Raw genomic sequence first — 13,591 nt, 5'->3', positions numbered from 1 at the left:
ACACTTAGGTACCCAGTATAACAACTAACTCAGGGAATGATGACAGACTGTGTACCATCAAAGGTTTATTTCATTCTGACAGTAACACTATAGATATGTAAAGGATGTTCAAGTCTTTATACAATGTAATTATATAAGCATACAAAGAACAAGATTCAACATCATCTCAACATTGACATGATACACATGTAGTATTCTAATAAACCATTTACAAATATCATTGATTAAAATCAAATACGTAGACTCTTGTTATTACAACAAGTATCCTTACAATTATTTCAAATATTACAATCATAACTGAAACAGATGGAAAGAACTTATTTGATTATTATGACAACATGACCTCATTTTTAAACATGGTCTATCAATCAACATGAATCATTCTGATATTCTAGATAGAAAAATCTATGTAATTGAGTGAAAATACCTTATTCCTATCTAAACTTACACTGTAACCACACCAGATCGACTGTGTAAGGCATAGCACAACTGAGCAATAAAACCATAGTAAGATACAATTGCTTTATGACAGCCTGCTCCAAAAACATACACCTACGACATTGGCACTACATAAGGAGATGGGCTAGCGTACTATATGGAGAACAATACTGATAGCCTTGATTATGTACTACTCGTTATTAGCACTGACAGACTGTTAATAATGAGATTAAAAAGCAACAAAAATTTTTTTATAATAAACATAGAAACATGTTTCAACTATCATCAACTAATTATAAAAAATACTTCATAGGATAGTGGCACAAAATTAATGCCCGATAGGCAGTAGGTTGGTTACAAAATTTGATAACACATTTTACCAATCTAAACAAAAATAACATGCAAATTGCAATTCTGGGGAGGTTTGTGTAACAAAGGATGAACTTTGTCTCTGTCACAACATGTGTTCTGGCAAATCTTCTGAATAGATCTAGAGACAACAATGGAGTTAATTTTAGGTCACAACGAATCATACACCACATTCCATTCTACATACAAAGGGAGGTAACTTTTATACTAAGAGCTGCTTATCAGCAAACTTCACATCTGATTTCACAAGATATCCTTTATTAGAAAAATATTAACAAAACAGTTATTACGAACCACATTATTTCACGAATTCTCAATTATGTCCCCTGGATTGATTGTTCTCTATTCTCAACAAGGATAACCATCTCTGTTTTCGGGTACCCGTGTGTAAGTATAAAGTAATGTTGGCTTGCCACTTCTCATAACACAAACCTCTGCCTCCTGAAGTTTTTCCTTAGACTTACTATAAATTGCATTCAACACAATTCCAAGGGGCCAGTCATTGCGTGCGAGGTCTATGTGAGTGCCTTTTGTGTCACTTCCTCCAGAAAATACTGGATTGGATCAGAGCTCTTCTCCAATGTTCCTTGTCTTTTTCATAGAAAGACACATAAAAAATTGATCATTCTGCCCTGTATTTTCTTTTTTATTCAGAAGCAGTGGGATCTGTGGAGATTCTAGGTCAATTGATATCGGTGTGATGGGTTGTAAATTCCTCTGCCATAAATTACATTAAAAGTAACTAAGAGGAGGGCACAAAGAGCTTCCTAACAATGTCAGAGTTGTAGAGGTACTTGGACACAGGACTGCAGTCCATCACATTCATCGAGTCATTAGTTACATCCACAAAGTTGGAGTCACAATCTTAACACAATTCTTTTACTTTGCCCTTTAGAGCCACAAAGCAATGCAGTGTATTTATTAATGAAGAGCTGCTCATCTCTTGAATCTCAATGTGTAATGGGCGAGATGTCAAACATGTAAAGTGAGCTGCCAATCACTTTGAGTTCGCAAAATCACCTCGTGATTTTGTCATGAACACCAACCACTGTCAAAAGGCATCTACACCTATCAATGTAAATTAATATTGGCTGGTGTTCCAAAGACCACACAGATTTTGACAGGTGACACAGTGATGAATAACTTTAAGAGACAAGGCTTTGTGACTCCCACAATCCAAAAATTGTTATTCCACAGAGAACCATCATTTATGTGCCAGCCTTAGTGATGTAGAGGTTTATGGTAGTGGAGCACGATTAATTTTCATAAATGGTTCCTGCTGTGTAGAATCACAGGACTTGTTTCTTCCAAGGGGAGATCACTCTTATTCAAATTCCCACCAACGTTTTTAATACTCGTCCCTTCCTCTGGAAACATGAACTTCTGTGACTGTTTTATTATAAACCGTTGTGATGTCAGTCTCAACCTACTCGTCTGGCTTTGAAACATTTGAGGAATGCTATAGTATCTGTTAGCTTCTGCCATCAAGAAAACTTTTCAAATTGTTCGCAAAGATTTTGTTTGAATGAAGATTTTTAAGAGGTAATAACATCTTTCCAGACCCATCATCATCTGGGTTCACCAATGGATGACTCTTGTCTTTAGAACTGGTACCATTAAAACTATTACTTGGAGTCTCCTCAGCCCGTTCAACCACATACTGTAATCTGTCATCAGTCATTGAAGCCCTAGTTGCCCATCTGCTGGATTCTTGATTGTAGGGAGGTTTACAAGTCCACTGCTCTGACCGACAGCTCTGTAAAAAGTCTTATTCCCACGTTTGCCAACATATGTGTAGAACCTACAGGTCTTGTTGTTAATATACCCCAAAACATCTGTCATAGCAGTGCATAATATAACCTACCTGTGAAATATCCTTAAAAAAAACCCAACTGTCATAATCCAAGATGACTATCTGTTGGCCCTTTTGGTTTTCTGAGAAGATTCAAATTTGAATGGGCACAACTAGGGACCCAGGGGAAGCTACGAGTACTTCTCAGCAATAATAGTGATTATTTATGGATATGACGACAGATCATGGGCGATTGAATTGCCCTCTGTTTGATGATGGCGAGTTAAAAATCGCTAAGAGGGTTATAATCTGCTATATTTTGGGGATCAAATTCCAGGCAAAAAGAGAAAGTTTAACACCAAACAAAGAAACCATTTGACTGCCTTTAATAGTATAGCATCCATAACATGACTTTAACAGGCTGGGAATTCAAATGCCCTCAAAAATTGAGACAGTGTAAATTCTGTGTATTTTACAATCAAGTTTCCTCTTCATAAAACATCACAATTTTGGATTTAGCACCTGTATATTTGATTACAATTCACATCTCTTTTGGCTATGGTAATAATATACATGATTATAAAGAGCTTTTATTCTGATAGTTTTCATTTTTTGATGATTTGCACTAGGCTCCTATTTGAAGCTACGAAATTGGTGACTTTTTTGGTAGGTATACAAATTGTTCAAATCAGAGCATCCACCATTGAATGATCTTCATTGGTTCTATGTAAGACTGATCTTTATTGGTTCTATGTAAGACTGATCTTTATTGGTTCAATGCCATACTGATCTTTATTGGTTCTATGTAAGACTGTTCTTTATTGGTTCTATGTGAGACTGATCTTTATTGGTTCTATGTAAGACTGTTCTTTATTGGTTCTATGTGAGACTGATCTTTATTGGTTCTATGTAAGACTGATTTTTATTGGTTCTATGTAAGACTGATCTTTATTGGTTCAATGCCATACTGATCTTTATTGGTTCTATGTAAGACTGTTCTTTATTGGTTCTATGTCAGACTGATCTTTATTGGTTCTATGTAAGACTGATCTTTATTGGTTCTATGTGAGACTGATCTTTATTGGTTCTATGTAAGACTTACCTTTATTGGTTCTATGTCAGACTGGTCTTTATTGGTTCTATGTAAGACTGATCTTTATTGGTTCTATGTAAGACTGATCTTTATTGGTTCTATGTAAGACTGATTTTTATTGGTTCTTTGTAAGACTTACCTTTATTGGTTCTATGTAAAAGTGATCTTTATTGGTTCTATGTAAGACTGATCGTTATTGGTTCTATGAAAGACTGATCTTTATTGGTTCTATGAAAGACTTATATTTCTTCTACTTTTACCTTCTTTCCTCATTTTATTTTAACCGTTAGATAACAAGACAACCTAAATAACAAGAGGTCCATGGAGCCTGTATCGCTCACCTGGTTGGATTAGACCAAATGTCAAAATAATGTTCACGTTCAATTTGTTTTATTTGTCAATCTCAAACAATGCTATCCTTTGGTCCCTCGGGGGTCAGAGTCACCATTTATGCAAAATCTGTTCCCCTTCCCCTAATGATGTTTCTGACCAAATTGGGTTCAAATCCATTCATTACTTTATGACTAGTAGTGATTTAAAGGAATTACCTCTATTTCCCCTATGGGGCCCCGCCCCTTTGTCCCCTCGGGGGTCCGAGTCACCATTTATGCAAAATCTGTTCCCTTTCCCCAATGATGTTTCTGACCAAATTGGGTTCAAATCCTTTCATAACTTTATGACTAGTAGTGATTTAAAGGAATTACCTCTATTTCCCCTATTGGGCCCTGCCCCTTTGGCCCCTCGGGGGTCAGAGTCACCATTTATGCAAAATCTGTTCCCCTTCCCCCAATGATGTTTCTGACTAAATTGTGTTCAAATCCTTTCATAACTTTATTACTAGTAGCGATTTAAAGGAACTACCTCTATTTCCCCTATTGGGCCCCGCCCCTTTGGCCCCTTAGTAAATTTCAACTGTTGAACAAAATGTGTGACAGGCAGTCATCTTCGTATTAAACAGTGTTAAAATTCAAGACGGCTACCAGTCGAATATTTAGTTTTTCTAATCACAATAAGGGACTGAGGGTAAACAACATATCAAGCATGATAGATACACGTATCCTTCCAGTACTTCTCAAGAAATAGCAAATATCAACTGTAGAAATCCAAGATGGCCACCTGTTAGCCATTTTGTTTTCCTTGACAGACTCAAAATTAAATGAGAACATTAGGAATCTAAAGGAACCTACAAATCAATCTTGAGAAATATTCCTTCCAGTACTTCTTATAGAATAGTGATAATAAGGATTGTTTACTAACAGACGGACCAGAGACGAAGAAAATTTGAATAGCTCATCATTGGCATAGCTCACAATCAAATATATTGGGCTAAAAATGAAAACAATATTCAAACAATAGTTTATTATAATCACCGAAAGAGTTGCAGCTATCAATCAAACATACTAATTTTACCAATTTTAGTGCACTCCATTGTTATGTTGAGACTGTCTCATTACTTACTAGGTAATTCCCAACCGGTCTAAAGCAATAAAGGTCATTTGACAATATCAGTACAAGGGATACACAAATTAGACAAACAATTAACACAATAAAATGACAACTATCAACATTATTGTTGCTAGTGAATGACCTTCCAATGCTCAATCCAGGATAACACTTTTTCTAAGTTATCTTCTAGTTCTTCTGGCGTGTTACTGAAAAGTTCATGTACGATTTCTTCTTTGTATGAGTTTCTGGCTTCCTCTAAGATAGTTTGGAATATTTCACACTGCACATTGTCTTCCAGTTTCTTCCCCTTATAGCCCCTAAATTGTAAAAGAAAATTGAGTTATCCATATGTAACAAGATAACACACTGAGCTAGTTTAGTACATATTGGGTATGACCTATCTTCATTTGTAAAATACAGTGGAACTTCGTTAACTCGAACTCGGATAACTTGAATACCCCGCTTAACTCGAAGTACATCGTCGGTCCCGGCCGAATTCTCTCTTTATCTTAGTAAAAAAAACTCGGAAAACTCGAACTTGGATAACTCGAAAAACTCGGATAATACGAAGTGAAAATTTGGTCCCAACAATAAAAATCCTATTTGAAATGAACGAATAACTCGAAGTATAATTTTCGTCGATCGGTGGTAAACGCCGACATTTTTTAAGAGCTAAATTCCGTTTGTAATACTGAACATATCGGCAGTTTCATAAATTCATAAAAGAAATTGTCGGTTGAATCTTATAACAACAAGTCTTGGTGATAAAAAGTACTGCTTTACTTACACCAGGTAATTTCCTAAGGCGGTCGCCGATATTAGTACACACGATAGTCAACAACTCATCTACCCGCTCACTCAAGCGGAACTAATCTCTGACACACCGGTAGATCTACCCGGCTGATGTTTTTACAGGTGTAGAAATGAAACGTCACCGGCGCCAATTAAATCTTTAAACTGCTGAAACAATAGCGTAATTACTGCCGAGGTGTTCAGAGTACGACTGTAACGGTCAGTGCTGTCTATTAAATCGGATAAAACGCCAACTCAGTCACAGTAACATTTTATATGCACATGCGCAGCCCAACTTCCGGTGCTAATACACATGGAAATGGCGTGGTTATCAATTAAAAGTAAGTAGGCCGATCAAACAGTATTTTATATGTCCAATAAAAGGTAGTGGTTCGGTTACGTTTTGCATGCAATCTGTGTTAAACTTAAACGGTTATTTGATTTGACATGAATAACTTGTTATTTTGTCGAATTCCGTTTTATCGTTTACCTTTTGCAAGCATGACTTGCACATCAGATCGTTATTGAAGTGACTAAGTGAAAGAAACTTTATCGTGACTGTATATCGGCAAAACTACACCAAATTACAAGTGACATAACGAAACATTACATATATATTTACATGTATTGACCAGTCTTCACACGAAACTGATGAGCGACAGAGCGGAGTTATAATGATTATATAATATTGACAAATATTGACCAAACTTTTCACCAAAAATGATAACTTGCTTAATTCGAACACTCGGATAACTCGAAGTTTTTTCGTGGTCCCGTCGACTTCGAGTTAACGAAGTTCCACTGTAGTTCCAAAAAGGAATAGCTATAGACGGAAAATCATAGTATCTCTGATATTCTTGTGTAAAATATATATAGATCCAGTTTTTAGGGAAATAACTCTAAAGTTGAATAAATGAATTTTAAAAACATCTTGGGTTTATTATGGCTTCATTTTTTCATTTTTAGAAAATTGAATAGACACTATTTATACATGTACCTCGTTTCCAATCGGTCATAGAGGATAGTGTTGTCTGTCCTCAGAACAAAGACGATGTCAAACCACCTCTCCGGGAAGAACTCGCAGCTGTGATAGTCAACAATGTTGCCTCCCTGGCCCATCTTTTCCTCCAACTCATCAATCACCTGAATCATTCAATGTAACCAGACTGAGTTACAACATCACCAGGAATATATCATTTAGATTTTTTCATACTGGATTCTCAAAAACAGATACCAGGGAATTTAATAGTAAAACGCTCAAGTAGGAAAAAATTATTTTGTAACTAGAGCAAAGAACAGATCAATGTTTATACATGTGCCTAGAGAGAGATTTTTACAAAGTATCTGTAGGGTTCAGTATGAGGCACCATTCCCAATTAAAAATTGGACTTATATATTTTTAATTGTCTCATACTTTTTTCCAAAATTGGACCCAAACTTTCCCAATCAGAAATGTACCCGTTATGAACTATGAAAAGTAATAACACAGGCTCCAAGCTTAATATCACTGGAATGATACAGATTCTAATCATGATGGCAATTTGGAAACCAGTAAAATAAAAGCATCAAAACACTGAAACTTTATGTCTCCAATCCAGGAATCTACCACAAAAATATCACAATTAATCCAGGACTTTTGGTTTCTGAGAAGAAGTTGGTTAAAGGAACAAGAGTTTTCAGAAAACAACATATAGCTCAAAGATTTGGTTGAGATTTGAAAACAAAAAACAACAACAAACCCTGTCCTCATCGATCATCTGGCACTCGTATATGTGGTCCCATCCCTCATACAGGTCTCCTTGTTTTGCTACCTCTCCAATATTAACATAGTTTAAAGCAGCTCGCTGACATATTTCAGAAGCCAGTGTTGACTTTCCTGTTCCAGGAGTACCTAAAGAAGGAAAAGAATAAAAGTCACTAACAAGAGTACCACAAGGTAGAATATAAAACAGTGTATACGCTAATTAAATATAATCCAATGCCAAAGAGAAATGCATGCTTTCTTGTATAAAAAATGAACTCAAATGATTTCTTGATATCAATAAAACAACTAAGTGATATCACTTAAAAGTTTTAAATGGGTGACATCACTTAAACAACCAAGGTTATTTAAGTGATATCAGACACTTACATAATAGCATCACCTATTCAAATTTCTAAGTAATATCACTTTTAACAACTTTTGAATAGCTAGCTGTATAGGTGATGTCATTTAGTGACTCTGTGATTATACCACTTAGTCAAGTGATCACTAAATGGGAATGAAATCAATGAATAGCAAAACAGTGCAACATAAATCAAAGATTTAAAGATCAGTTTTGAGTTTACCCAAAAATGGCTTAATGATTTAGAGGGCTTCTAAAAGTAGACATACCTATTCTGTTATATTAGGAGAGGAAAAATGCATGGCCAGACTGAATGCTCTACCAATTGAGCTAACTGCAGGTCGTCGACAATCGACCCAGTCCAGTTCCGCTACACTATTATTAATCAAATTTTGAACTTGGAAACTACATGTTTACATTCTGAAACTACTAAGCCATATGATGACCATGGGAAAGGCATATATATATATATGCAATGCTAGCCTGAGTTTTCTCTGGCTCTGTCACCATGTCTGGTGTAGGGCCATGAGCACACTACCAGTGATTTTTCAGCCTTTTTTGGGAAAAATAACTTTCCTGGAAATTGGGAAAATCTAACGCGGAAAATGATATTTTTGAGAAAAATTGTAAATTTAAAAATTGTAAATTTGAATTACAAATAAATTATTATATACATTAAAACAATAAACGAACAATTAAAATTTTAATGGAGATCACTTTGGTTTTATTTTTTCTATTTTGTTGTGACAGTGTTTACAAGGGTATTTGTCTGTCTTTTTTGTTTTTGAACAAGAGGATCAGAGATCCGAGGTCCTCTGCGGACAAGTGTTCTGGTCCCTCAAAATTAATTCTCATCAAAAGGCGTCAACCTGATTTTGGTTTTCCTTTAAGTAGACCCATGTTGACTTGACAGTCGGTGTCCAGCTCGGCGACTGAAGGTGGCGAAGATACCGACGTAGCAGGCTTTGTCTCAACAATCGGAAGTGGAATGGATGGCATGTACTATGGGTTCTGATAATGCCGTCTGTGTTGGTGTTTTGGGTTTAAATAGTTCAGTCAGGGTTTTGGAGCCCTTGCTGTCGGATAATCGTATTTTCTTTGCGTAGTACTTGCCATTATGTGAGGCCGCCATTTTATGGCGATTCGTGATCACCCAAGCGTTTGCACATTACTTGTATACTAATGGCAAAAATAGCGACGGGGTCAAAATATCCGGAATTGAAATCGGTAATTATTTGGGAATTTCGGCTGGACAATTGGGATTTTTTTTGATGAAATCTCATTGGGAATGGGATCGGTACCCGAATCTATTTATATAGGCTGAAAAATCACTGACTACTATATGAAAACGTGGAATTATCCGACACCATTTGGTGTCGCTAAGAATTTGGTGCAAATACAATAAAATCGGGTGTGATATAACACCTACCTAACATTTACATATATGGATAAATGAGATATTTATTTACCCCAGAACACCCATTTAGTCCAATCTAGGTGTTTTATGCCGTCCGAATAGACCCTCGCTTTATGCTAGTCAAAATTTCATACTTTACTCGACGCCATATTGCTAACTATGTAGGTCGCGGGCGACCTAATTACTCTAATCAGTGCGCGATGGAGCGAAAAAGGAAAAAACAAAACATTTATTTTAATATATTTTACCCCTTACAGTTTATAAATAATGAATTTTTGAATTTAATATAACAGGTTTTGGGAAATAATAGCTTAATTTTCTTTATTTAAACTATGCAAGAAGAAAAACACAATAAATCATATGTGCATGGTCTTTTCGGTCAATTGCGTTCCGATTCGGGTGGTTAGTCGAACTGTCATTTACAATATGGCGGGTCAACATTACGGATTTTTGACTAGCGTAAAGCTATACGGACAGAATAAAACACCTAGATGGGACTAAATGGGTGTTCTGGGGTAAATAAATATCTCATTTATCCATATATGTAAGGTAGATGTAATGCCACATCTGATTTTATTGTATTTGCACCAAATTCTTAGCGACACCAAACAGTGTCAGATAATTCCACGTTTTCATATAGTAGTGTGCTCTGGCCATACACCTGACATGGTGACAGCAGGGCCAGAGAAAACTCGGGCTAATTAATGCCTAAAACAAACAGAAGTTGTAATTTATATTATGTCTTAACGATATTGGTGATGAGGATCGCCAGTGTACAGTACATTTTTGTATCTGCTTAATGTGAAGACGTATCTGTTTAAAAAAATTGATAAAACTTCATTCAGAATGATCACTTTTCTTATATTTACTTACTGTACTTCAGTACAGTAATGTAGCTGTATGTACATTGTATGTATGCAATGTTAAAGTTTGATCAAATATTAGCAAATTTCTAGAAAAAAATGCTTGAAAATCTACTGAATTTAAATCATCAGTTCATCAACGTATCAATTTCTTCAAGGTTATCCAGCAAGTTTAGCAGTAGATAAGCCATCATAAGGTACATAACAACACTACATACACGTTCAGTATTAGCAAATTAGAGGCCTCCAAAAAATCTGAAATCACACCTGTGCTTCAAAATGTCTAACGTCTAGCCTTTTTTCTACCTGAGAAAACTCAACAGTTTGAGTATGATTCGTCTGAATGTGTAAACAGACCCGTTAACGTACATTATATAAATTAAGAAAACATATTATAACCTGTAATCAATATGTTCGGACCATGTGCTTGTGCCGCCATGCTGTTTGTTTGTCAAAATCATGCGCAGTAGGCTGAGATATACATGTGATCTCGTACGCTGTTCCCGACCCCGGTCCGTGTTTCCGGAATTTGTCGGATGTCATTGACATAAATTAGATGTAACAAGTCCGTGGTCAGATTTTTCGCCACGAACTTTTTTTTATACCAAGACCTTTCACAGCCACATTTAGATAATTGATTAATTAAAATTAATTAATTCATTAATAATTAATTAATTAATTAATTCATTCATTCATTCATTCATTCATTCATTCATTCATTCATTCATTCATTCATTCATCCATCCATCCATCCATCCATCCATCCATCCATCCATCCACCAAACCAACCAACCAACCAACTATCATTTAATTAATTAATTTATGTTCGTTTGTTTGCTTCTGTGGGTTTTTATCATACACTTAATATACATTGTACAAAGGTTTTACCTTCATCTAATAAGACGTTTGACAGCGTGTCATCATTGAAAACTTTATTTAATGGATGTTCATAGAACATAAAATCTTAAAGTATCATTATAGTAAAAATGATAATGAAAAGCAATATTATGACGACACAGGTAACGAATTACGACTTATTGTTTTAATGTTTATGTTCTTAACTTAACTTTTAACGTTTCATTGACATACCAAGTACGTATGTCGCACAACAATTCCAGCTGCTCGTGCGTTTCAAAGATGATGTCTTTGTCCGATGTTCCGAATGTCTGCTTGCAATACTTCGTGATAACTTTTGAAGATGCCACACTACCGACAATTATTCTAATTCTTTATTTGTTTAATGAGGATCACAAACAGCCCTAGGGCTACGAGATGCTCTCCTCAACACATAAAACAATACAGTATGTACAAGACGTAATCATAACACACGCTCTCTCACTCACACATACATTCCATACATAAAGAAGATGAGGTGGAGAGGAAGGATGAGGATAGAGGGAAAGTGGTAAAGCAAAGAGAGTGAAGGTGTGGGAGGGGGGGGGGGGTGTTATAAGATGAAATTAGAACCTTTTTTTAATCAACAATATAATCAAATACAAAGTCAAAAATGTTTTTGTTTGAGGAATCGGTATTGTTGTCGGAGCCATGCAATATAATGTTTAAAAGGAGATCAGGCATAAGATTTACAATGAGATCTGGATTTACATTTGGAGCCAATTCGTTGCAAGTTTTTCTTAACAATTTCATACGCAAGTTGTTATATTTTGGACAGGTCAAAAAGAAATGTTTTTCGTCTTCGGGGGAATCTGTACAGTCGTCACAATATTCATTGGGTGTTGATAATTAATTCACTGTTAATAAATAAAAATCAAAACCTACAGAGAGAAGGTCAGACATTTGGAATGTTTATTGTTTACGCTGTCAACTATAGGGGATTCACAGTACTCCTGGTTGCGTTCAAAGTCTTTGAATTGCTAGGAATCTCAGTACTCCTGGTCCATGTTGAAGACTTTAAATTGCTCCGGAAGTACAGAGTACAAAACGCATTCTTACCCAGTCGAAACAATTTCAAGCAAGGATTCTAAAATGGTAACCCTCCATCCTAGCTGGCCGTTACACTGTGAAGCGATGCTAGAAAGCATTGGTTAGGTTAACAGTACCTGCATCGCGCTCTCCGACACATGGGTAGCCTTTGACATGGTTGAGCATAATCTGTAGACAGGAAGTTATTCCTAACGGAAGTGTAAGGAAAACCCTTAACTGAAATCCACGATCTAAACGAATAAGCATTCACTCTGTTGAAGTGGGGTAATAAGCTTTCGGGCTAATTTGTCACACAGAAAGGTGTCCATCAGGGCGGAATTGTCTGAATAAGATCTACTTGAATCCACCGGGTGATCTTCAGAAACTGCTGTACATTGTCAAGAATAGTCAATGATACAGCCGGTTATCTTAACTGGGGTTCTCTGTCATGCAATCCCTATTCTGCCAGTGGTATCCACCATGCAGAGCGATGTACTAAACAGGAGACACTCTGCAGGCTGCTGCAGACAGGGATGCGCGGGAAAACGGCCTTCATCCGACAACCAATATCCACCTTCTTGGGGACTAAGTAATGCCAGTCCTAGCATACAGACTCGATACACTGATTCCTGCGACTACAGAAATCGAGCCGCTAGAGAAAGAAATCGGGAAGATTTTACAACAGCTCAGCTGCGCGGTCAGTACCAGTCTGTCTCCAAAAAAACACCGTGCCTGTATGGGGACAGCAAACCCAGCGTGCATCGCCCCTATTAGGATTCGAACCTCTATTACAATTTTAGGATAAATGTCATCGCATACTTTGATGGTTCAGTAAGTGGGGTAACTGTGAATAAATGTAAACTCTTGTTTTGGAACCGCTTGCACAGAGGAGATTCCAAATTTATTTATTTTTCTAAATCTGAATCTGAACGACAGGCTTTGTTCCCGATATAATCAGACTCAAAACAAAGTACAAAACCAATAGCCTCTTAGACGGATTCTTCTATTATGGGAACACTACTGAAAAAAAGAAGAAGGACAAACAAACAAACAAACCTTGATTAAAATGCTATCCACTTCCACCAAGAATGGAAATCCGTACTAGGCGAGAGACAAGAACTGCTCATTTATTCGGTCATTCATATCTCATAATGTTGCACCCACTGTGTAAAAACAGACAAAAACCACCCTATTTATACATGGGAGCTAGGGGAAACGATAAGGCTACCATACAGTTGTACTTACGGTTCATGACATACATGTAATTAAATGCAAATCATGTGGACAGCAAGGTAGCTAGGTACATATAATAGAGCATTTTCCATTCCGGTGTTGCAAATTGCAGAAGACCAG

At 36.4% G+C, this 13,591-nt stretch overlaps 1 protein-coding gene across 2 annotated transcripts; it reads right to left on the bottom strand.

Annotated features, from left to right (window-relative positions):
* Window positions 1–5,036: 5,036 nt before the first annotated feature.
* On the bottom strand, window positions 5,037–13,505 carry LOC117334963 (adenylate kinase isoenzyme 6-like). 2 transcript variants are annotated; one of them, XM_033894832.1, is made up of 4 exons: window positions 13,484–13,505; window positions 7,670–7,821; window positions 6,928–7,073; window positions 5,037–5,455 (listed from the first exon to the last, which is right to left on the bottom strand). In XM_033894832.1, the coding sequence occupies exons 1-4, from the start codon at window positions 13,497–13,499 to the stop codon at window positions 5,269–5,271; spliced, it is 501 nt and encodes a 166-aa protein (XP_033750723.1). In that variant the 5' UTR covers window positions 13,500–13,505; the 3' UTR covers window positions 5,037–5,268. The 2 variants fall into 2 exon arrangements, with proteins under 2 accessions (XP_033750723.1, XP_033750722.1); XM_033894831.1 differs by lacking the exon at window positions 13,484–13,505 and adding an exon at window positions 10,715–10,781.
* Between the last annotated feature and the right edge of the window lie 86 nt (window positions 13,506–13,591).

The sequence above is a fragment of the Pecten maximus genome, chromosome 9 (genome assembly GCF_902652985.1).
Source record: "Pecten maximus chromosome 9, xPecMax1.1, whole genome shotgun sequence".
Taxonomy (NCBI): domain Eukaryota; kingdom Metazoa; phylum Mollusca; class Bivalvia; order Pectinida; family Pectinidae; genus Pecten; species Pecten maximus.
Note: the sequence above shows the minus strand (reverse complement) of the source record. Positions and strands in the feature narration are given on the sequence as shown.

What these genes read in the sequence shown, in the direction of transcription:
- LOC117334963 (XM_033894831.1), bottom strand. Translation starts at nt 10,754, where the DNA reads ATGGCGGCACAAGCACATGGTCCGAACATATTGATTACAG. An exon ending in AGATGATCGATGAGGACAGG is followed by an intron (nt 7,074 to 7,669) that starts GTTTGTTGTTGT and finishes TGAATGATTCAG; the next exon opens with GTGATTGATGAGTTGGAGGA. An exon ending in TATGACCGATTGGAAACGAG is followed by an intron (nt 5,456 to 6,927) that starts GTACATGTATAA and finishes TTTACAATTTAG; the next exon opens with GGGCTATAAGGGGAAGAAAC.